The sequence below is a fragment of the Perna viridis genome, chromosome 11 (genome assembly GCF_037379345.1).
Source record: "Perna viridis isolate PV_CMFRI_1.1 ecotype Kerala chromosome 11, ASM3737934v1, whole genome shotgun sequence".
NCBI classification, from domain to species: domain Eukaryota; kingdom Metazoa; phylum Mollusca; class Bivalvia; order Mytilida; family Mytilidae; genus Perna; species Perna viridis.
In genome coordinates, this window is record NC_142455.1 from 9,662,175 (window position 1) to 9,687,980 (window position 25,806).

The following is a 25,806-nucleotide window of genomic DNA, read 5'->3' on the forward strand; positions in this document are numbered from 1 at the left end:
TTTACAGAACCACAATTTGGGCATAAAATGATCGAGAAATTAAGTCTTCAAAACAGGGATCATTATCCTAAAGTTATTTTTTGTTTATAATATTATTTTTGATAATTAATGAGATGCAAATTAGTGAATAGAACATCACTAATGATATTGGCTCCCCTAGGTAATGACCACTCGATTTAATCGCGGAAGTGACTTACTTTACTATGTATTTATATTTTTGGTCCAATCAGAATAGAGGAGATAACAACTTTAAAGAAGATGGAGCTTCTATGTTTTGATCCTCTTTAAGGCACAAACAAGCAAGCTTACCACTTGTTTAAGAGAGATATATACTTGTGATAATAAATCATTGAAAAACACGATTTTCTAACACATTTTATATAAATGACAATTTGACTATCAGTTTTCAAAAAGATAATCGATCAGTTAAATGCACAAAGTAACAGAAGCGTCAATATTGATTAAAGAAACGAACTGGCTACGGTTACTCGGATTTACCTGAAAAAGTAACAAAAAGAACAATTATCATTGTTACTTAAAAATAATTTATTACCGTGTAAGCAAAGGACTAATTTATTGACAATAACGTCATGGACACACAGAAAGTGTTCTGTTCATAAATAAAGTTATTTTTGATTGCATTTCCGGCACATCCAATAAATTAATTTTGATGGACTTTCAAGTCCAGCACAATTAAGATGATACGGGAGTGGACATCCTCGTCACACACTAAACAATTTTATTAAGCTTCCTTCCAATTGCTTAGATGATATAATTTTCTTTAATTTTTGCCAAGCTTCCAGGTTTAAATACTTTTTTTATACATTTTATGTTTATATATTTGGAACGGCTGAAGATTTTATGGCAGAATGACCGACTTCACATCAAGCATCGACAAAGGAAAATTAATTCACATGGATATTTTATTAATTAATTCATAGTTTCATGTTGATTCCTGCTCATATATAACAGCAAAACAAATGATAATTAAACAATACATAATAATTAACATAAAGCATCAAAGCAAATAAAAATATATAAAACAATATACATAATATACATAATATTCATAATGCACACAACTATTCCCATCCTACTGACATTCATAATATTTAATATCAATAAATAAATGTAGAATAACAAATATAAATTTGTATCTATACAACTTCAAGTAACAATAAAGCCATGTGACATTAAGAATATAAGGTTACTGCATGAATACTGGGGAATATTATCCCGGGTAGGAATTTATATTGCACGAGTTTACGAGTGCAATATACTTTCTACGAGGGATAATATTCCCAAAATATGCATGCAATAACCCTTTTATTGTATAGTAATATAGTTAAATCTTGTTTAAAATTAACTTTTGTCACCAATAACGTCACAATTTTTAACTATATTTACACTAGTGCGATATGGAAATTTATTGCATTATTGCATGCTGATGTAGCATTGCTTTCTATGGGGAAATTATATTGTTATACAATAAAAAATAAAACCATATAGAAAATTCAATGTCATTCAAATGGAAAAACAAACTAAGGGATGTACAATGGCATTGTGTGATAAAGAATGCTTGGAAGTTTCGTGGAATTCCATGCAATATTTTAGAGGAGTGTAATTTGGAAGATGCCCCCTCCCCTGATCCATTCAATGACATTGTCCATATTTTTTACATCAGGAAATCTCGGATGTTATTCAGAAAGAAAAATAAAATAAGAAGTGAACAGTGATATCATGTGATAAAGAATCTATGACAATTCATCAAATTTTATTCAAAGGTTTGAGAGGAGTTGCAGGTTGTATTTTACGGGGCATATGAACAGATGGACAAATGGACATATGGAAGACCAGACAGAATGCTCACTATATACCTCATGCTTTTCAAGCAGGGTTTTATAATGGTAAATATCACAGATCAGTCAAATGAAAAATGAAGTTATACAGTAACACTAATACTGATAAAAGAGTGGGATACATGCATTTCAAAGTATACACAGGAAAAATTGCACCATATGTTCTCAACTATCAGAAAACATATGTAAAAACATATGTTTAGGATAATTATGGCAAAAATATGTTTTTGTGCCTTTAAAAACACATGAAATCATGCGTTTGCAAAGTCATATGAAAACCATACTATTTTCGTATGTGATTACCTATTGAAAACTTGTAAACACCATATGCCTTCTACATCACTGTATTTCATGAATTACTTTGTTGGTCAGAAACATTTGTTTTTCATATGTTTTCATGGTGGTCCTAAACATATGAAAATCATATAATTAACATGTTTTTCAGGTGTTTTCAAAACCTGAAAAACATCTTGTGCAATTTTTCTTGTGAACATATAACTTATTCAACGCATGAACATATATTTCTATGATTTTGAGTACACATATCCAGAAGACACAACAAAAATATTAAAAATTAACAAATATATGTTTTTCAGTTTTTCAAATACTGAATTGCAGAAGTTATCAAGGTAATACAATTACCATAAATCTTACTTTTCTGTATGAAAAAATTACATGCCCAAAGTTTGATCTTAAAGCAATAAATATTATCAATTATCAGGCTTTAAAACTTCCAACTGAGTCAATGGTATGCAACATAAGTGATTTAAAAATGAATACGTGTATCCTGTGGAGCACATGCCATCTCGAACATCCCTTATAGTAGATCATACCTAATATTTTGGTACATAAATTTTCACAGTTTTTATCTACGAACATACCGTAAAATGTTTACATAAAAAACATAGATCACTGAACTTGATTTTCAAGATATTCAAGCCTAGATGTAGATGATGTTTTAATAAAGAAATATATTGAGCCTCCTGGCTAGCTCCTTTGTTTAATTATGTTATGTATATAGTGTAAATTCATATGTTTGTATGTAATCTCAGTACCTGTAGATGATGGTAATTAGAAGAAAAATATTTATATTTATCATTTCTGCAGGGAATTTTCACCATTTTGCAAATCCATTAAGAAAACTGGTATATAAAATTTTCTTTAAAATTTGTATAAAGAACATTCAACTAACATTCTTTTATATTTAAAAGAGAAAATTGGTGGTCACCAATCTCTTTTTCATTTTTTTATATTTAAAAGTGAAAATTGGTGGTCACCAATCTCTTTTTTCTTGTTATCTTAAAAAACCTAAAATTCTAATTTTATTTCTATAGAACACTTTCCTGTCAATTATCTACCTTTGAATAGAAAGAGGCTCTTTTAAATTTATGCTTGTAATTTAACCATACAAGTTTGTGTCAAAAATTCTTTTAGCATACCTTTATGTCATTTGAAACATTACTAATTAATTAAAAATACATACATGTATGTATGCATGATTTGCAGCAAAATGACAGGAAAAAATGCTCTGCATAATAGGTATGATCTATCTTAAATCCACGATCTACACTTGCATATGTGATTATAATGTAGAATGTGTTCATCGCAGTTTGATTGCATATCAATAAAAAAACAAAATAGTTACATTTTTACAAAACAGAAAACGTATGAACTTTATATAATAACTCTCCTAGAAGCAGAATATTGGGCTTCAGATTCTCACATTTATTAAGCAATGAAAAGATGATGCAATCATGCAATGTCTACAATATACAATTTCCATTGGAAAATCCTCCAAGTGTTATTTGAATAACTTAGATATTGGAAATGGTTTTTCTATGGTTTTGAAAATGATGAATAAATCACTGCAATTACAGATCTGTTTTATTCAACATCTAAATAACTGTTAAAAGTTTCTCTTCATATAAAAAATTCTTTATTGATAACTAATTTTTTTTTAAATAAAAAAGGCTTGACTAAAGTAAAGCTAAATCGAATCCATAGAAAAAATAAATAATAAAAGTGAGAATCTAAAAACTAATTTTCTCCTTTTTTGCTTTTGGGTCTTTCATTTTCATTACGGATGTCCAAAAAACTGTTGGGATTTGGTTGGTTGTTTAAATCTCTACGCAACGCCTCAGACTCTTGTTCGACATTTTTCTCTGCATGACTCAGGGATGTGTTTCTACTCTCCGGGCTTTGAATTCTGATTTGTCCAGAACTGATTCTTTCTGTACCACCTGACCCACAAACTGGTCCCAATGCTGCTCCATGCAAACTGGTTCCTGGTATACTGTTTTGTATGTCTCTATAGCTATCCAGGTTGACCTGGTTTTGTAAATCTCTTCCTAGAGCTTCAACTTCCTGTTGTAGATTTTTTTCATAGTTTGTATCACCACAGTCCTCTGGTTGTGTTATCACTCCCTGTTTTTGTTCTAATTCTCCAAAACTCCTTTCTGGAGAATCTTCATGTGGAAGGGATCTACCAAACTGATGTTTTAGTTGGCTAGGTAATGAATCTGGAGGAACTTTCCCAGATAGAGAGTTTTGTCTGCTCATATGGTCATCGTTTGTTTGGACTCTAGTTTCATAGTCTTGTCTCTGGTTGTTTGTTTCACCAGGCATAGTGGGAGACAGATTACTGTCAGAAGAAGTTTCTCTATTAAAACAGCCATCAGACTTGCTTGGGGCATTTTGTATTTTCTCTTCAGATATGGCTTCACCATCACTAATGCTAGTTTGTAAATGAATGTGTAATGATCCTACTTTATCAAAATTCATCTTTGTAGTATTCAAATTGTTTATAAGTGTCTTGTTTAAACTCTTTTCAGCCCCAACTATAACTTCCTCGGTACCAGCAGCTTCTTCATTGTTGACAATGCTATCATATGATGTGTCAGACCTATTCAAAGGCTTTTCAGGGCTAGGTAAAATATTTTCTGGTACATTTGGATTGGAGTGACTTCTTGGCCTTCCATTCTCTATATCATCTGGTCCGATATTTTGAATACTGCAAAAATAATATTAAGATAAAAAAAAAAGATACATGCTGATTTTTAATTTGTTAATATAAACCAAAGTTGCTGTCTTAAAGCACACTATGTGTTCATTCCCTTTTTCAAGCCCAAAAACACTGGGAGAAAAATAGGGCATTAATGGAACTGTAAGTGATACCTTGACACTTAAGGGCAAAAAAGATGGATGGTGGTAGAATGTTAAAAATGACTTGAAATGAACTTGAAAACTGCATTTTAGATTTTGGTGCAAATTGACATCAACCTGCATTTTATGATACCTAACTACTGCCTGCTAAAGTTTTAAAAAAGTTGATCTGCATCAATTTATCATCTGGAAACAAATGGACAGACACATAACTTTGAGGGTATCATATAATACCTAACCACTTTGCGCAGCAGGGTATATAAACTGTTAAACTAAGAAAAAGCAAAAGTTCAAGAAGAGGAAAGATTTAAAGCAACAAGCATTCTGAGAGTAATGCATGATAATCATTAGTCCCCTACCAGAAGAAAACCTGTAGAAGGGAACGGAATGCCAACTTCATGCATAAGATAAGTGTAGAAAACGAGTTTTTTCATGAATTTTGTTAAGTCCAAGGGCCATAACTCATACCATAACTCAGCAAAATATTAACAGACCAGCGAAAATATCAATCCCTCAAGAGATTTCGTGTAGAGACAGGACACAAGGACAGATGGGCTGACATCGGGATGGATGAGTTTATTGAAGGGCAAATACAGATATATACCATGATACTCCCATCTTACAATCCACACCATTATTACATAGTATGTGTATCTAAGCTAATTAGGCACTACACTTGTATTCATAATTGTTTTAAGCATCAGAACCCATAAGAATCAGGCAGTAGGTGAAACATGATATGAAAAAAACCATCATTTTAATAGTGTAATTTGACTACATGCACCATCAGAATCAAGAAAAACGGACAAAATTTTCCATATCATGCTGGACCATTGAGTTACAATTTCATTGAAAAGCACTGAAAATGAACATTTCAAGGGCAGATAACCTGTCAAAAATCTAATTTTTCTAAGATTCTATTGAAAAATTTCTGAGTAAATCCAATGATGCAGAGATCAAATAGAGAAAGCCTTCTTAAGTGATATTTTATTGTCAGATTGGTGGGGTTTTGTCATGCTTGTTTCTGATTTTTCCCACTTTGCCTGATTCTTACAAACACTTACACTTAAAATTCCTCAGGGAATATTTCTGTAGTATTTGCCTTTTTCAGTCTTTTGAAAAAATGTTTCAGCCATAGGCCTTCTTCAGTTTCAAAAATTATGCATCTTTGTCAGTCAATGGTTTAGTTTACAGTGTTGTGATTAAAATTAACCTTGTTCATAAAACTATTTTTTTCAGTTACAGCTAGTTGAAATAGACCCGTTCTAATTTCAAAACAAGTTTGGGTAGGCTAGTGAGCATAAATAACTCTGTAGGTAGAACACTGCCATACATTATACCAAGTCTCCTACTTAATTACCACAGAACACCTGTGTGATCTTTTTGGACACTGCCTTTTAAATTTGAATAGCTGTCAATTATGATGACCTTAATGAAATTGGAACTGGTCTTTTTCAATTAGCTGTAATACATGCATATATAGCAAGGAGACAGCAGCCTTTTTTCACAAAAATCATTAGAGTAAATATGACGTCACAATACTTCAATCTATTATGATGTCATAATTAAAGTTTAATTTTACACTAATGATTTCTTGTGAAAAAAAGACAGCAGCGGTCCTTTTCACAAAAAATCGTAAGTGTAAAATTAGTCGTAAGTTATGATGTCATAATAGAATTAAGTATTGTGACGTCACAACTTATGACTAATTTTACTCTTTCGATTTTTTGTGAAAAGGGCTGCAGAAGTACAAAATGAACCATATATTTGACAAGTTGATCAAGCAAGAACTTTGTAAGCCGATGCCCATTGATAAAACATTTTTCCTTGGTCCTGAACTTTTGTATATGGTCAAAATATAGAGAAGTCATCAAATAGGAAGTTAATGTCACATAATTTTTAAACTGAATCTCACAATAAGGCTTACCTATACAAAGCTTGTGTCTTTATATCAAATGATTGTTACAAGTAGTTGCAAATAAAATTAGTGATGGATGGGCACACTGACTTATGGTATTAAGGAAAAACAGTATATGCCCTCCTTCTGAGCAGGGGCATTAACATAATCTAAATCAGATCTAGGGTTTCAGAGAAGATTTTTGTAACTCCTATTGGACTTAAGCTTTTGATCAGCTAAAGCAGGTACTGTAAACCATGAAATTTTCGCTGCAGTTTTGTTTTTGCAGTAACAGCTGTAATGTGAAAATAAAACTGTCATGAATATTTTTTTAAGACCAGTTTACTATTATACTATTACTTGAAGAAAAAATATGAATTGACAACTGTGTAAAAGTACATTGATCACTGAAACAGCAGAAAAAAATTGACAAACAAATTTCACATATACAGTATTCAGTTTACACAAATTAAAACATATTTAAATTGATATAAATGGACTTCATAAGATGTAAAATAATAATGAAAGATGTGGACTATAACAGTGGACTAGAGATGGCTTTAATTAACAATGGTATGAATCAGTGAAAAATATCAAATTCTAATTTTAAATGAAAATTATCTTGAAATTATTTACGAAATTTACAATGAATTATTGTAGCAAATATAACATGAAGTTGAGCTTGTACTGCTAGGGATACCCTCACTCACAAAGGACGTTGACAGGGGATAAAATATTATGAGTTCAGTAATTTTGTTATTACGTTTACTAATCATATAAGAAGCCTTCTAGTAACAGATATAATAGAATGTGTTGGTTAAATCAGAGTTATTTCCCCTTCAAAGAAATTTTTCCAGCCACTAAAACAGTGAGACCTGTCTAAACGGAACCACTTTTGGTCTTAAGTAGCACTCCAGCTAAGAATCATGCAAAATGTGATTCATGCTTGGAAAGCCTACATATTTTTATTTTTGATATTTTGTTTAAAATGCTTTAGTAAACAGAAATTAACATTTGGTATTTTTGTATAACCCGTCTTCATAGGAGATAAAAATTGTATAGAATGCACTGTAGAATTCAAAATTAAGGGAGATAACTCTGTAAATGACACTCAAATACAACAGAATCTACTGGATTTTCATTGTTGATTGTCTCCTAAGAGCAGGTAGATTTGAATGAATAAGTACACATTTCATAGTAAAGAACCATAAAACAACTTAATTACAAAAATAAAAATATGAAGCCTTTTTGGGGTGTATCACATTTTTCAGATTTTGCATGATTCTTACAAAGACTGCTACTTAAACTTTTGTTCCATTGAAGCAGGACTGTTCAGTAAACACAAGGTCCAAACATCCTGAACTGATATGGATGTCTGGTTTACACAGGTTTCCAGTTTATACAAGCTTGTGTTTAGACAGGTTCCACTGTACATAAATATTGTTAAATTTCCATACTTTGAAGAATTCAAAAATATGTGAAATTTAAACTCATAAATCATTCACTGTATGACTTTAAGATGGACAGCTACTAGATTATCCCTACCTGGTATGTACAACTGCCTGACTCGGAGACCTGTCCAATTGGTTGGTTTCCTGGCTTGTTTGGGTTTCAGTAGTGTTCTTATCAGGTGACATTTCCGGTCCCACTTTAGCTACATAAAAAGAACAGATTAAATCATTACAGTAAATTCAAAGGTAATGTTCAGGGAAAAGAGTTCTTTGAAGATCACCTATGAGATACATCAATACAAACATTGTTTGCAGCATTAACTTAAAATTTTCCAAAACCAACATGTAAAATGCAATGTAATGAATTAAAATCTAACATTACACCATAATTATAAATAAAAATAAGTTTGCAAGCCACAGGAACAAAGTTTTCGTTATCAAAACTTAGTTATTTTGTTACTGAAGTTGAATTCATGTCATGTTCCATATGCAATTAGATATTCAAGAAATTGCAGAGTAGGTGAATTTCGGTTCATGATGCCATAAAATGTGTTTGTATAATTTGAGGATTAAATGAAAGATAATACTACTCATACTGCTAAAGAACATTTAAGTAGCACTCCAGCTAAGAATCATGCAAAATGTGATTCAAGGGTGAAAAGCCTACATATTTTTATTTTTGATATTTTGTTTGAATGGCCAGAGTAAACAGAAATTAACATTCAGTTTTTCATATGACCTGTGTTCTTAGGAGATAAAAATTCTATAGAATGCACTGTAGAATTCAAAATTAAGGGAGATAACTCTGTAAGTGACACTAAAATACAATAGAAACTGTTGGATTTTTAATGTGGAATATCTTCTAAGAGCAGACAGATTGGAATGAATAATTATACATTTCATCATATAGACCTGTAAAACCACTCAATAACAAAAATAAAAATGTGTAGCCTTTTTGGGGTATAGCACATGTTTCAGATTTTGCATGATTCTTACAAAGACAGCTACTTAATTGTAGATATCAATATTCATTGTTTTTGATTTTTCTGATTTTGTGGATTCCTGTCATGGATTTCATTCAATCATTATTATTTTCATTTATCTTTACATTTGACACTGTGTTAGGAATTTGAATTTATACAACCTGTAGAAAAGTCAGTAAGACTGAAACAGTGTTGCTTGAAGCGAGCTGCACAATCGTCACAAAGCATGGAATCAACCAAAGATTGAATAAATAAATGTTTCAAGATATCTTGGTCATCCAAAAGAATAGCTGCAACTAGGTGTTCTGAATTGGCATACTTCTCAAAAATTTAATTTTGAAAAGACCTAAACACCACATGGAAATACCAGATCATGATTACCTAGAATTCTTTTAGGTAAGATTTCAATGTTCTCTTACTGGGCTGAGCCTCATTACAAAAATAGAAGCCTAACTGTTGGATATCTGAAATGTTACTGCCTTACACTTCCAGAAAAAGTAGGTTCTTAATATTACCCTTAGGATTAAAGGTTGTTTTTGCGTACAAAAATGTACATGTATGTCTCAACCCTGGCCAAAGTTCAAAGGAAATAACAGCCAAAAAATTCAATGCATCAAAAATTCCTGCTAATATGCACAAGTACATATTACATCCTAGCTACCTACAAAAATTCATGAAATTTGGTAGAGAAAGTTTCCAAAGAGTTTTGGTCACAAAAGTGTGGTGGACAGACAGACAGATGAACAAGGCAAAAACAATACCCTATAGAAGGTAATTTTTGCAGATGCCAAATTTCATGACTTGCTATGTGAATAATTTTCGCCGTCTTTTATTTTTGGTGTTTTTAGATTCAAAAGAATAAAAAATCAGTTGTAAAATAACTGGACTTAAATTTGATAAGCTTTTATTTTCATGATTTCTAATACCTCATCAATATAGCAAAATTTTAAACCCAGCAAAAATTTCCCACTACATGTATATAGTATGTCTATGATGACACTAAAAATCTAACACTGCTGAAAATGCATGAGGGGGAAATCTCGGACTCCCCAAGATAAGATATCAAGTTCTCTAACAAGGTTTTACTAAGTTAGATAATTTGAAATCTTACCTTTGGGTGTCTTAAAGATTTCCTAGTCTTGCTATTTCTAGCTGTGTTTACTTCTTTTCTCACTTTAAAATAAATTTTGTAATTAGTACACTAATTCAGAATGCTCTGCTTGCCAAAATTCCTTTGTATTAAAAAGACATAAGACATTTTATTGTGATGTCACAAACACGCTTTTTTAACTCACCCAATACAAAAACGATTTAAATTACCTAGACTACCCCTAACTGTTTGAAGGACATCTTTCAGTTCGGCACATTCTAGAAGATGCATTAGACCTTTAACAGTATATGGCTCGTTTTCTGAGCTCATCCGATCTAAAATCTCCTCTCCAGGGTTCTCCTTAGTTTCTGAAATAAATAATTTAAATACAGTTCCATCTTAGAAATCATGAAAAAATAAAATAATAGATGATAAATTATACAAATATTTTGCACAAAATAATTTTGATTGAAAAGCATAATGTAGACGTGTTTTGAAGATTCATCAAAAGCTAAGTTTTGAAGATAATAAAAGTTGAAATACATCTGTATGTAGTATAAACAAGTACAAGAAAATTACCTAACTCTACCCACTATTTCTATCTTTAAAATTTGTCAAAAACAACTGTACAATGGGATATGCTCATGCTTTTAGTAAAGATGGAAAATTTTGGATACTAAAGGGAGATAATCTGGGAACATGTTTAGTCTCACTAACCACTTCCAGGTCAAATGGCCACCCCCCTATGCAGTACCAAAAACACACTGAACCTAGACATATGCATTGTAAGTGCATTATTTGTGTGTATTATGATTAAAAGTGGTCAAAATAAAGCTGAGAATGTGTACTTTAAAATCATATATGTAATTAACTACAAAAGTGTGTGAATATTATTTACATGTGTGAGTAATTTGCTGTCAGTTAGCAGAACAGGTAAAAATGTGGATTTTCAGTATTATTTATTCAAGTAAATTTTGTGAAGAATTTCTACAATCATCGTACCATTAGCATAATGATTTTGGAAGCCTTATTTTCTAAGCTTCACAACAGTATACATCTTTAAGATATCATTTGTCCTGGGAATTCACTGGGAGACTTTGAAAATTACTTTTTTAACATGTAAAGTAATGGAAACGTTAGAAGTGGTTAGTGAGACCTTTGGATTCTAAACGGAGATAAGCTGAGGGGAAAACAACTGATCACAGTTTACATACTTATCTCTTTAACCTCTTTCCTTTTCAATCCAAAAACACTACCAAGTTTCTGCCAAGCATTGTCTTCATTCAACTTCAATGCCCACTTTTCAAACAAAGCATTAGGCACTTCATCTAATGGTATTTCTGCTACAATATATGATATTACTTCATTAGAACAGCAAGTTATAATGCAAGTGTGTTATGGCATGTAGCCATAATTCCTTTTTATTTAACAAAATAAGTTAACTTTATTAGGTTTTTTTATAGTGAAACTAAAAGAATTGTGATTATAGGACACAGATCCCAAAACAATGCCTAAAATTAAAAAAAAAACATTAAGTATAAGTATTGGGCAGAAAAAGAAAATCATGAAATTTGCATGTTAAAACATAATGAGAATAAGTATGGTGTACATGACAAAGAGACAACAACAAAACTGGTATAAAAATGTCAGCCTGAGACCACCCATTGGTCTTCAATAAATGAAGAGGAAATCCTAATACCACAGGGCAGGCCGCAGCTGGCCCCAAAACATCATTATACACAGGTACAGTGAAAGGGTTGCCAATATACTCAAGTACTGTAACATAAAAATAAATTAAAGGTGAAAACGAAACAAGACATACAGAGGCCAGAAATTCCTGACTTGGGACAGGCACAAAAAATGTGGCGGGGTGAAAGTATTTTGGTGTGATCACAACCCTCCCCCTAGAAAATCTGGCCACTGTGGAAAAGATATTACATAATTAAACACACGTAAAAATCAGTTCAAAAAGGTATTAGTTACAATGGGAATAAAGAAATTGAATATAAAATACACAAATGTACAAACTAAGGACTACAAACAGATAACTGACATGCCAGCTCTAGACCAGTTAAAAAAAATGTAAAAACCAATCACAATATACTCTCTCTCTCAAGGAAGTGTTCTTAATTTGATATGACAACTATTGGATCTCTTCATCACTTGCAACATTGAAAAAATTTTCATTATAATGTTAAAATATTAAGTTTTTTGACAGAGTTGTCTAACCCTGGAATGTTTACTTGAAAGTGCATTTCAAAGAAATAATAGTTCATTTAACCAAAATGTTACAAATTTATTTTGGTTTTATTCCTTGATCCTTATGGTACAATAAGTCAAACTAAACCATATAAGTGGTGGGCTATTTCATTTCAAGTTTCACCCACTACCTTTCTTACAGAGACTGACACTTCAACAGGAAATTATTTGAGCACTACACCACTAGGCTGAATTTTCATGCACATTACAACCAATTTAACTCATGCTTTAAGTTATCCCTTCAATTTCCAAAGTGAATATCAGATTGAAGGGCTGTTGATACATTTTTGTATTTTCAGTAAACCCTTAAATAATGCAATAAAACTGTAACTGCAAGCAGTGGTTAAAATTAGCACTGGTCCCAGGTCCAAGACACTCAATATCTGATGCAGGACAATTGAAATTTCATTTACATCTACTTAGAATGTTGAAATTTATTTAGAACTTCTCACATTCTTTTGGTGGGTACTTCATTTATAATGCAAGATCGTCCAGGACCTTTCCCCCTTGAAAGTAAATTTGAAACCCTGAACAAGTTTTGTGACCCATCACTGAAGAAGTAGTCTTTGTAAGAATCATGCAAAGTCTGCAAAATGTGATACACCTAAAAAAAGGCTACACATTTTTATTTTTGTTATTAAGTTGCTTAATAGGTCTATATGATGAAATGTATAATTATTCATTCCAATCTACCTGCTCTTACGAGATAATCTACATTGAAAATCCAACAGTTTCTATTGTATTTTAGTGTCATTTACAGAGTTACATGTATCTCCCTTAATTTTGAATTCTACTGTATATTCTATATAATTTATATCTCATATGAACAAGATTTATATGAAAAGCCACATGCTAATTTCTGTTTATTATAACATTTTAAACAAAATTTAAAAATTAAAAATGTGTAGGCTTTCCAACCATGAATCACATTTTGCATGATTCGGAGTGTTATTTGATACATTAATAAAACACAAGATTTTGCATGAAAAAAACAGGTGCTTATATTACAGGCAACTTGAACAACAAAAACAACAATAGAGCCATACCAAGATGGATTGTAAAATACATGCAGTTAGTATGAAAAGACACACCAACACCCAACAACATCCCCCACCAGACAAAAAATACCTATGCGTCCGATAACCCTACCAACCCTAATGTTTTGTGACTACCCTATAGTGTTTTCGAAATTTATTAACAAACACTATTAAACCCTGAATGTGTCTTCAACACAAACCAGTCAAAATATTTTGAACATATAAAAAAGTTTTGCCTACCTACTGACCCTAGTTTTTTAGAGCATGTAAGTGTAAACACAAGTTACTTTTGTCCTGACCTAATCCACATGTGATAAAAAATAAATCATCACCTCAGTGTCCTGTATCAGATTATAACTGTTCCCACTGGATGATCTAGAAATTCCTACAAATGGAGTAAGGGGTTCAGAGAAGTTTCAGAAAAAAGGAATGGCCAGGAATTTTGCCAATATTTTGTATAAAGTTACCAACATGATTTCCTACCACCCCCAACCCCCCTCCCCCCAATACACACACACACACCCATTATCTGCCTGTGACTAATTTCTAATTTGAGTGAGGCTAAGAAAAACATATGTGGTTATATTGGATGAAAAATAGGGTAGGTTAGCAAGTAAAGTCATTTTACTTTTTTAAATCTAATGACTTTATATAGACACTTATGGGAAGGATTCTTGACTTTAACAATGCTCAACTAAGAAAAAAAATGATAGTTCAGTGGCATTTCATCCAAAAAATACCAACGAAATGTGTTGGAGTAGGCAAAAAAATAGGGAAGGTAGGGTAACCTTAAACAGACAAGTTATTTCTCTGGCCTTACCTTCAGTATAGTCAACTTGTCTTGTTTCTGTAGTCCTTTGAACTGATTGCACAGTGATCCCAGCTCTGGAGTAGGTATCTCTTGATTCTTGTTCTCTCATTATTGTTGCTTGCTGCAAGAAAAAAAATTAATGTTAGGAAGAAACATTTTATTCCTACGGGTTGCTTTCAGTTTGACCTTTTCATATTTTGGACACACACCGTTTCTCTCAATTTCAGATGTTTTTTTTTTTGTTTTTTTTTTTTTTCACTTTTCAAAATTAGTTTTTGTAGTTTAACATTGATCTTCAACCAACATGTACAATAATATACACAGAACTGATTAATGGTTTGCTATGTAGGATGCATTCCTCACCGAAGTCAGATGATAATTTAAAGTATGCATCACCGTGAATTTCATCTTTACACCAGAACTAGGTTAATTTAACCATTAAACAAATACATAAACACAAATGGCAGCCAAAGATCCTTGTACTTCATCCATTCCTTAAGTAGATAAGCATTTACAATCATAATAATTTTTTCGAAATTTAGTAGAAGAATATTAAGACTACATGTATAATAGAAACGAAACATGTCTATCAATAGTTGTTTTCAATTTTTATCAGAGGCTAAATATTTTGACCACAGGAGCTAGGTTAACACACTATACCTGTACATGCCATATATATACTGTAAAGTTTGGAATGTTCAGTAAAAATAAAATGCTGCAGTTGATAGACAGAAGTTGAAATCACCAATATATAGATACAGATATAACAAACCTGTGCTCTTTGTGTTACTTCAGTTCGTTCATGAATAGTGTGCCTTTCATACGCCAATGGAGGATTATGGCCTGGCTCCAGTACACCTATAAGTGGTCTTACTGCTGCTTGGGGCCTCTCATGGTAGGATGATTTATATTGTTCAAAGCTATCATAAATTCGAGAATGATAGTTTTTCATATAGTCAATCATTTTCTCACCAATATCTGCGTAACTTTGTTCAACCAAACACAAAAATGATACAAAAGTTCGTGTTGAACGGCGTTGCAGGGCATCCAGCAGTTTGTCATTTCCAAGTATTTTCCCTTCATTTTTTGTCACAGCAGTTATTTGTTGAACATCAAATGGTGTCAGCCCATCAATTTCGGTCGTTATTTCCGATGGATCGATATTTCTTCTTAGCAAAACGTAGAATCGTTTAATAATTGTTTTGATATCGTCAGAACTCATTTTTCTACTTTCACTTTGTAGTGGCTTCGGTTACCTACCCTGGTTTTTGGTATATTATAAAATCTGGAACAGGTCGATAAGACTAAAACCAAATTATAGGTAGGGATTTTATGCAGAGCCGTTAAATATACGTTTCTGACCTGCAGTTCTCCAGGAAGTGGATGAATCCACACAAGACAACAAGATGTCATCCGTGCAAGACCCGACAGTGTAGTCAAGGACGTTAAAACCCCCATTAGTTGTATAAGACAGATAAATTTAAGAGAATTGCTACCTTCAGAGCTATCTTGAAATCCCAAAGGTACAACAATACCCTACTGCGAAAAACACGTATATAAACATATTGCTGATAATTCTCACCTTATTCATGTTTTGTACTTGAAAAGGGAGGCCCAAATACACCTGTTTTGACAGATAAAATACTTACTCCAGTATAAGGATTGTATACTGTATTCCCTTGACTAATATGACACACTAGGACATGTGTATACGTACATGACTGTACAATAACTTTAATAGCAATAACACGCATTTATTCTACAAACAACACATGATGGAACAAGGGTGTTTTTGTCTAGCCATAGAATTTGTAATGCAAACTTTATTGATTTATAATAAAATTATGTTTGTTTTTCCACACCTTATCACATATTTGCAAGCTGGAAAAATGGTACCTAATTCAGCGGCACGTCCTGTGGCCTTAGTATAGGAAGTCGACCACTGAGTTCTCGCCTTACCTCTGTACCTATATATATAACCCCATAAAAGGAGAATCATGCTCACCATGTAAAACTGTGCATCCATTTTACCCCAATCTTTATTTCATGGAAGAACATTAGAGGGAATCAATTTGCCCACCTTCGTAAAGTTTAAAATTTCATGCCTATGAGTCAGTGGTATGTTTCAAATTTAATTTGTTCAACAACTAAGCCATATAGACTTATGTCAATAGCAAATCATATATTTAGCACCAGCCATTTTAGCGGGGTTGAGCTAGGTGGGACCTTTCTGAAAATGTAATGTTCTAAATTTTAGAAAAAAATATTTTCACTTATCTATTGAAAAAATAAGTATAATTACTTTATATATTCCCATTACTCCACAAGGCTGACTATATATTAATTTTGGTTGCTGCTAAAATATAAATATATATATTTATATAATTAATCGTCTAAATAATAGTCAACAATCACTCTTACAGGGTGATGGATCGTTAAAAACGATGCGAAACATAACAATAAATTAAATAAACGTCTAAATATGTTTAACATCACCAGAAGATGGTAAAATTTAAATTGAATATTTCGGATAACAGATATCCTTCCTCAGCATAAAACTCATAAAACTATATGAGCATAAAACTCACAAAACTTAACGAGCATAAAACTCACAAAGTTCAAGATCAAAACAGATTCAGAAGCTGAATCGCGTACGCTGTGGGTGATTGTACCTTTATCAAAGGCTCACATAAGCAACTGATAAAGAGCCTGAATGAAAATAACATAGAGGGTCTTGTTATCAAAGTTACAATTAACTGTGGAAAACAATTTTAAAAAAATAATAAAAAGTCCAAATATAGTAGTACGGCGTATTGATGTATAGCAGGCTAAAAACCACTAATTCCACTTTCCATAGGCTTCTATGCTAATTTCACAATATTCAATGGCTTCTCTGGACTTTACCTTAGCTTTAACCTGCAGAGGACTATATATCAGCATGATTCTACATATGTCAGCTCACAATCCTCAGAATGGCATGTGGGGTTAGCAGACTTGCAGTGCAGTACTGGTCACCGGAAGTGAAGTGTCTATAAATAGCATGGGAAATCCCAGTGTTTTCACAAGATAGGGGTATATTTAAAAATCATTATGGAGATTAGGCTTCACATCACAAGAAGCAAAATGCACCTATAAAATGTACAGAAATGTTTTTCCTTTCAGAAACTGTTTAAATTTTTTAAATAAGATGAGAACTTTTTTCACAGCACTATGAGGAACAGGGGTAATTTCTGCGTAGGACTATTTTTGCGTACGTTCCAAATGCTCATTGGTTGAATTGGTGGTCTGTAACCTAAAGAGTCACTTTTTGTCTTAGAAAAAATAAATAACTATACAGGTATCTTCCTACACACATACTGAATGCATTTGCAAAGTTTCAGTGAAATGTGACAAGCACTTTTTTAAATATTTGATTTTTAAATATAGGGTAACCAAGTTGTGCGAGCAAAAAAGTGACAATATTCTACCATACTTAAATGCATTAAATATTTGCAAAGAACTTTTTCTGACTTTTCAAATAAAAAATATCAATCACAACTTGTTTTTTAACAATATTAATGAAGAAATAGTTTTAAAAGTAATCATTTTCTGAGAAATTGGTCTATTTTTAAAAATTTATTTCTGACATGCCTCCCCCTTTTTCTTGATCACATGTAAAAAATCCTAAATCTTTAAATTTTCACAAAAGGTGATATATTTGGCTTTAAATTTGTAAATACAGTGTTTTCACATTAAAACATGAGCAGTAAAGGGCACCTAAAGCAAAAAAAGTACTCAATAATGGATTTTCCATGTTGCCATAGGGGAATGCTGATATGGCCTTAACCACAGTAATGAAAGTGAGTTTTTCCTCATTTCTAACCTAATTTTTGCTCAAATCTACACAAAACTTGATTTCAAGTGCTTATTGCCACCATATTTAGCTAAATATAGCCCTCAAAGTTTAATATTTGATATTTTTACTCAATTTTCTACACTTTTTACAAGATAGGACATAAAAATCAGCCAAAAAGACCAATTTTCCATAATTTGGACCTATAACTTACAAAAATGCATATTTTGAAGGATTTTTGTAGTGTATTCCTCTCACGGCAAAGTTAACAAGATCTTCAAGTAGTTTAAAGCTATTTCAAGAAACTTTTCATTTTGCCATGGCTTCTTCTTAAGGCTAAAAACCACTAATTCCACTTTCCATAGGCTTCTATGCTAATTTCACAATATTCAATGGCTTCTCTGGACTTTACCTTAACTTTAACCTGCAGAGGACTATATATCAGCATGATTCTACATATGTCAGCTCACAATCCTCAGAATGGCATGTGGGGTTAGCAGACTTGCAGTGCAGTACTGGTCACCGGAAGTGAAGTGTCTATAAATAGCATGGGAAATCCCAGTGTTTTCACAAGATAGGGGTATATTTAAAAATCATTATGGAGATTAGGCTTCACATCACAAGAAGCAAAATGCACCTATAAAATGTACAGAAATGTTTTTCCTTTCAGAAACTGTTTAAATTTTTTAAATAAGATGAGAACTTTTTTCACAGCACTATGAGGAACAGGGGTAATTTCTGCGTAGGACTATTTTTGCGTACGTTCCAAATGCTCATTGGTTGAATTGGTGGTCTGTAACCTAAAGAGTCACTTTTTGTCTTAGAAAAAATAAATAACTATACAGGTATCTTCCTACACACATACTGAATGCATTTGCAAAGTTTCAGTGAAATGTGACAAGCACTTTTTTAAATATTTGATTTTTAAATATAGGGTAACCAAGTTGTGCGAGCAAAAAAGTGACAATATTCTACCATACTTAAATGCATTAAATATTTGCAAAGAACTTTTTCTGACTTTTCAAATAAAAAATATCAATCACAACTTGTTTTTTAACAATATTAATGAAGAAATAGTTTTAAAAGTAATCATTTTCTGAGAAATTGGTCTATTTTTAAAAATTTATTTCTGACATGCCTCCCCCTTTTTCTTGATCACATGTAAAAAATCCTAAATCTTTAAATTTTCACAAAAGGTGATATATTTGGCTTTAAATTTGTAAATACAGTGTTTTCACATTAAAACATGAGCAGTAAAGGGCACCTAAAGCAAAAAAAGTACTCAATAATGGATTTTCCATGTTGCCATAGGGGAATGCTGATATGGCCTTAACCACAGTAATGAAAGTGAGTTTTTCCTCATTTCTAACCTAATTTTTGCTCAAATCTACACAAAACTTGATTTCAAGTGCTTATTGCCACCATATTTAGCTAAATATAGCCCTCAAAGTTTAATATTTGATATTTTTACTCAATTTTCTACACTTTTTACAAGATAGGACATAAAAATCAGCCAAAAAGACCAATTTTCCATAATTTGGACCTATAACTTACAAAAATGCATATTTTGAAGGATTTTTGTAGTGTATTCCTCTCACGGCAAAGTTAACAAGATCTTCAAGTAGTTTAAAGCTATTTCAAGAAACTTTTCATTTTGCCATGGCTTCTTCTTAAGGCTAAAAACCACTAATTCCACTTTCCATAGGCTTCTATGCTAATTTCACAATATTCAATGGCTTCTCTGGACTTTACCTTAACTTTAACCTGCAGAGGACTATATATCAGCATGATTCTACATATGTCAGCTCACAATCCTCAGAATGGCATGTGGGGTTAGCAGACTTGCAGTGCAGTACTGGTCACCGGAAGTGAAGTGTCTATAAATAGCATGGGAAATCCCAGTGTTTTCACAAGATAGGGGTATATTTAAAAATCATTATGGAGATTAGGCTTCACATCACAAGAAGCAAAATGCACCTATAAAATGTACAGAAATGTTTTTCCTTTCAGAAACTGTTTAAATTTTTTAAATAAGATGAGAACTTTTTTCACAGCACTATGAGGAACAGGGGTAATTTCTGCGTAGGACTATTTTTGCGTACGTTCCAAATGCTCATTGGTTGAATTGGTGGTCTGTAACCTAAAGAGTCACTTTTTGTCTTAGAAAAAATAAATAACTATACAGGTATCTTCCTACACACATACTGAATGCATTTGCAAAGTTTCAGTGAAATGTGACAAGCACTTTTTTAAATATTTGATTTTTAAATATAGGGTAACCAAGTTGTGCGAGCAAAAAAGTGACAATATTCTACCATACTTAAATGCATTAAATATTTGCAAAGAACTTTTTCTGACTTTTCAAATAAAAAATATCAATCACAACTTGTTTTTTAACAATATTAATGAAGAAATAGTTTTAAAAGTAATCATTTTCTGAGAAATTGGTCTATTTTTAAAAATTTATTTCTGACATGCCTCCCCCTTTTTCTTGATCACATGTCAAAAATCCTAAATCTTTAAATTTTCACAAAAGGTGATATATTTGGCTTTAAATTTGTAAATACAGTGTTTTCACATTAAAACATGAGCAGTAAAGGGCACCTAAAGCAAAAAAAGTACTCAATAATGGATTTTCCATGTTGCCATAGGGGAATGCTGATATGGCCTTAACCACAGTAATGAAAGTGAGTTTTTCCTCATTTCTAACCTAATTTTTGCTCAAATCTACACAAAACTTGATTTCAAGTGCTTATTGCCACCATATTTAGCTAAATATAGCCCTCAAAGTTTAATATTTGATATTTTTACTCAATTTTCTACACTTTTTACAAGATAGGACATAAAAATCAGCCAAAAAGACCAATTTTCCATAATTTGGACCTATAACTTACAAAAATGCATATTTTGAAGGATTTTTGTAGTGTATTCCTCTCACGGCAAAGTTAACAAGATCTTCAAGTAGTTTAAAGCTATTTCAAGAAACTTTTCATTTTGCCATGGCTTCTTCTTAAGGCTAAAAACCACTAATTCCACTTTCCATAGGCTTCTATGCTAATTTCACAATATTCAATGGCTTCTCTGGACTTTACCTTAACTTTAACCTGCAGAGGACTATATATCAGCATGATTCTACATATGTCAGCTCACAATCCTCAGAATGGCATGTGGGGTTAGCAGACTTGCAGTGCAGTACTGGTCACCGGAAGTGAAGTGTCTATAAATAGCATGGGAAATCCCAGTGTTTTCACAAGATAGGGGTATATTTAAAAATCATTATGGAGATTAGGCTTCACATCACAAGAAGCAAAATGCACCTATAAAATGTACAGAAATGTTTTTCCTTTCAGAAACTGTTTAAATTTTTTAAATAAGATGAGAACTTTTTTCACAGCACTATGAGGAACAGGGGTAATTTCTGCGTAGGACTATTTTTGCGTACGTTCCAAATGCTCATTGGTTGAATTGGTGGTCTGTAACCTAAAGAGTCACTTTTTGTCTTAGAAAAAATAAATAACTATACAGGTATCTTCCTACACACATACTGAATGCATTTGCAAAGTTTCAGTGAAATGTGACAAGCACTTTTTTAAATATTTGATTTTTAAATATAGGGTAACCAAGTTGTGCGAGCAAAAAAGTGACAATATTCTCCCATACTTAAATGCATTAAATATTTGCAAAGAACTTTTTCTGACTTTTCAAATAAAAAATATCAATCACAACTTGTTTTTTAACAATATTAATGAAGAAATAGTTTTAAAAGTAATCATTTTCTGAGAAATTGGTCTATTTTTAAAAATTTATTTCTGACATGCCTCCCCCTTTTTCTTGATCACATGTCAAAAATCCTAAATCTTTAAATTTTCACAAAAGGTGATATATTTGGCTTTAAATTTGTAAATACAGTGTTTTCACATTAAAACATGAGCAGTAAAGGGCACCTAAAGCAAAAAAAGTACTCAATAATGGATTTTCCATGTTGCCATAGGGGAATGCTGATATGGCCTTAACCACAGTAATGAAAGTGAGTTTTTCCTCATTTCTAACCTAATTTTTGCTCAAATCTACACAAAACTTGATTTCAAGTGCTTATTGCCACCATATTTAGCTAAATATAGCCCTCAAAGTTTAATATTTGATATCTTTACTCAATTTTCTACACTTTTTACAAGATAGGACATAAAAATCAGCCAAAAAGACCAATTTTCCATAATTTGGACCTATAACTTACAAAAATGCATATTTTGAAGGATTTTTGTAGTGTATTCCTCTCACGGCAAAGTTAACAAGATCTTCAAGTAGTTTAAAGCTATTTCAAGAAACTTTTCATTTTGCCATGGCTTCAACTTAAGGCTAAAAACCACTAATTCCACTTTCCATAGGCTTCTATGCTAATTTCACAATATTCAATGGCTTCTCTGGACTTTACCTTAACTTTAACCTGCAGAGGACTATATATCAGCATGATTCTACATATGTCAGCTCACAATCCTCAGAATGGCATGTGGGGTTAGCAGACTTGCAGTGCAGTACTGGTCACCGGAAGTGAAGTGTCTATAAATAGCATGGGAAATCCCAGTGTTTTCACAAGATAGGGGTATATTTAAAAATCATTATGGAGATTAGGCTTCACATCACAAGAAGCAAAATGCACCTATAAAATGTACAGAAATGTTTTTCCTTTCAGAAACTGTTTAAATTTTTTAAATAAGATGAGAACTTTTTTCACAGCACTATGAGGAACAGGGGTAATTTCTGCGTAGGACTATTTTTGCGTACGTTCCAAATGCTCATTGGTTGAATTGGTGGTCTGTAACCTAAAGAGTCACTTTTTGTCTTAGAAAAAATAAATAACTATACAGGTATCTTCCTACACACATACTGAATGCATTTGCAAAGTTTCAGTGAAATGTGACAAGCACTTTTTTAAATATTTGATTTTTAAATATAGGGTAACCAAGTTGTGCGAGCAAAAAAGTGACAATATTCTCCCATACTTAAATGCATTAAATATTTGCAAAGAACTTTTTCTGACTTTTCAAATAAAAAATATCAATCACAACTTGTTTTTTAACAATATTAATGAAGAAATAGTTTTAAAAGTAATCATTTTCTGAGAAATTGGTCTATTTTTAAAAATTTATTTCTGACATGCCTCCCCCTTTTTCTTGATCACATGTCAAAAATCCTAAATCTTTAAATTTTCACAAAAGGTGATATATTTGGCTTTAAATTTGTAAATACAGTGTTTTCACATTAAAACATGAGCAGTAAAGGGCACCTAAAGCAAAACAAGTACTCAATAATGGATTTTCCATGTTGCCATAGGGGAATGCTGATATGGCCTTAACCACAGTAATGAAAGTGAGTTTTTCCTCATTTCTAACCTAATTTTTGCTCAAATCTACACAAAACTTGATTTCAAGTGCTTATTGCCACCATATTTAGCTAAATATAGCCCTCAAAGTTTAATATTTGATATTTTTACTCAATTTTCTACACTTTTTACAAGATAGGACATAAAAATCAGCCAAAAAGACCAATTTTCCATAATTTGGACCTATAACTTACAAAAATGCATATTTTGAAGGATTTTTGTAGTGTATTCCTCTCATGGCAAAGTTAACAAGATCTTCAAGTAGTTTAAAGCTATTTCAAGAAACTTTTCATTTTGCCATGGCTTCAACTTAAGGCTAAAAACCACTAATTCCACTTTCCATAGGCTTCTATGCTAATTTCACAATATTCAATGGCTTCTCTGGACTTTACCTTAACTTTAACCTGCAGAGGACTATATATCAGCATGATTCTACATGTCAGCTCACAATCCTCAGAATGGCATGTGGGGTTAGCAGACTTGCAGTGCAGTACTGGTCACCGGAAGTGAAGTGTCTATAAATAGCATGGGAAATCCCAGTGTTTTCACAAGATAGGGGTATATTTAAAAATCATTATGGAGATTAGGCTTCACATCACAAGAAGCAAAATGCACCTATAAAATGTACAGAAATGTTTTTCCTTTCAGAAACTGTTTAAATTTTTTAAATAAGATGAGAACTTTTTTCACAGCACTATGAGGAACAGGGGTAATTTCTGCGTAGGACTATTTTTGCGTACATTCCAAATGCTCATTGGTTGAATTGGTGGTCTGTAACCTAAAGAGTCACTTTTTGTCTTAGAAAAAATAAATAACTATACAGGTATCTTCCTACACACATACTGAATGCATTTGCAAAGTTTCAGTGAAATGTGACAAGCACTTTTTTAAATATTTGATTTTTAAATATAGGGTAACCAAGTTGTGCGAGCAAAAAAGTGACAATATTCTCCCATACTTAAATGCATTAAATATTTGCAAAGAACTTTTTCTGACTTTTCAAATAAAAAATATCAATCACAACTTGTTTTTTAACAATATTAATGAAGAAATAGTTTTAAAAGTAATCATTTTCTGAGAAATTGGTCTATTTTTAAAAATTTATTTCTGACATGCCTCCCCCTTTTTCTTGATCACATGTCAAAAATCCTAAATCTTTAAATTTTCACAAAAGGTGATATATTTGGCTTTAAATTTGTAAATACAGTGTTTTCACATTAAAACATGAGCAGTAAAGGGCACCTAAAGCAAAAAAAGTACTCAATAATGGATTTTCCATGTTGCCATAGGGGAATGCTGATATGGCCTTAACCACAGTAATGAAAGTGAGTTTTTCCTCATTTCTAACCTAATTTTTGCTCAAATCTACACAAAACTTGATTTCAAGTGCTTATTGCCACCATATTTAGCTAAATATAGCCCTCAAAGTTTAATATTTGATATCTTTACTCAATTTTCTACACTTGTTACAAGATAGGACATAAAAATCAGCCAAAAAGACCAATTTTCCATAATTTGGACCTATAACTTACAAAAATGCATATTTTGAAGGATTTTTGTAGTGTATTCCTCTCACGGCAAAGTTAACAAGATCTTCAAGTAGTTTAAAGCTATTTCAAGAAACTTTTCATTTTGCCATGGCTTCTTCTTAAGAGTCACTTTTTGTCTTAGAAAAAATAAATAACTATACAGGTATCTTCCTACACACATACTGAATGCATTTGCAAAGTTTCAGTGAAATGTGACAAGCACTTTTTTAAATATTTGATTTTTAAATATAGGGTAACCAAGTTGTGCGAGCAAAAAAGTGACAATATTCTACCATACTTAAATGCATTAAATATTTGCAAAGAACTTTTTCTGACTTTTCAAATAAAAAATATCAATCACAACTTGTTTTTTAACAATATTAATGAAGAAATAGTTTTAAAAGTAATCATTTTCTGAGAAATTGGTCTATTTTTAAAAATTTATTTCTGACATGCCTCCCCCTTTTTCTTGATCACATGTCAAAAATCCTAAATCTTTAAATTTTCACAAAAGGT

General features: G+C 31.9%; 1 protein-coding gene across 2 annotated transcripts; it reads right to left on the minus strand.

Moving 5' to 3' along the window:
• Positions 1-905: 905 nt before the first annotated feature.
• On the minus strand, positions 906-15,984 carry LOC148602912 (uncharacterized). 2 transcript variants are annotated; one of them, XM_088551997.1, is made up of 6 exons: positions 15,322-15,984; positions 14,559-14,670; positions 11,657-11,782; positions 10,673-10,810; positions 8,464-8,572; positions 906-4,869 (listed from the first exon to the last, which is right to left on the minus strand). In XM_088551997.1, exons 1-6 carry the CDS (start codon positions 15,769-15,771, stop codon positions 3,897-3,899), a joined length of 1,908 nt encoding a protein of 635 aa, XP_088408123.1. In that variant the 5' UTR covers positions 15,772-15,984; the 3' UTR covers positions 906-3,896. The 2 variants fall into 2 exon arrangements, with proteins under 2 accessions (XP_088408123.1, XP_088408122.1); XM_088551996.1 differs by having other exon boundaries at positions 11,657-11,785; positions 15,322-15,983.
• Positions 15,985-25,806: the final 9,822 nt, after the last annotated feature.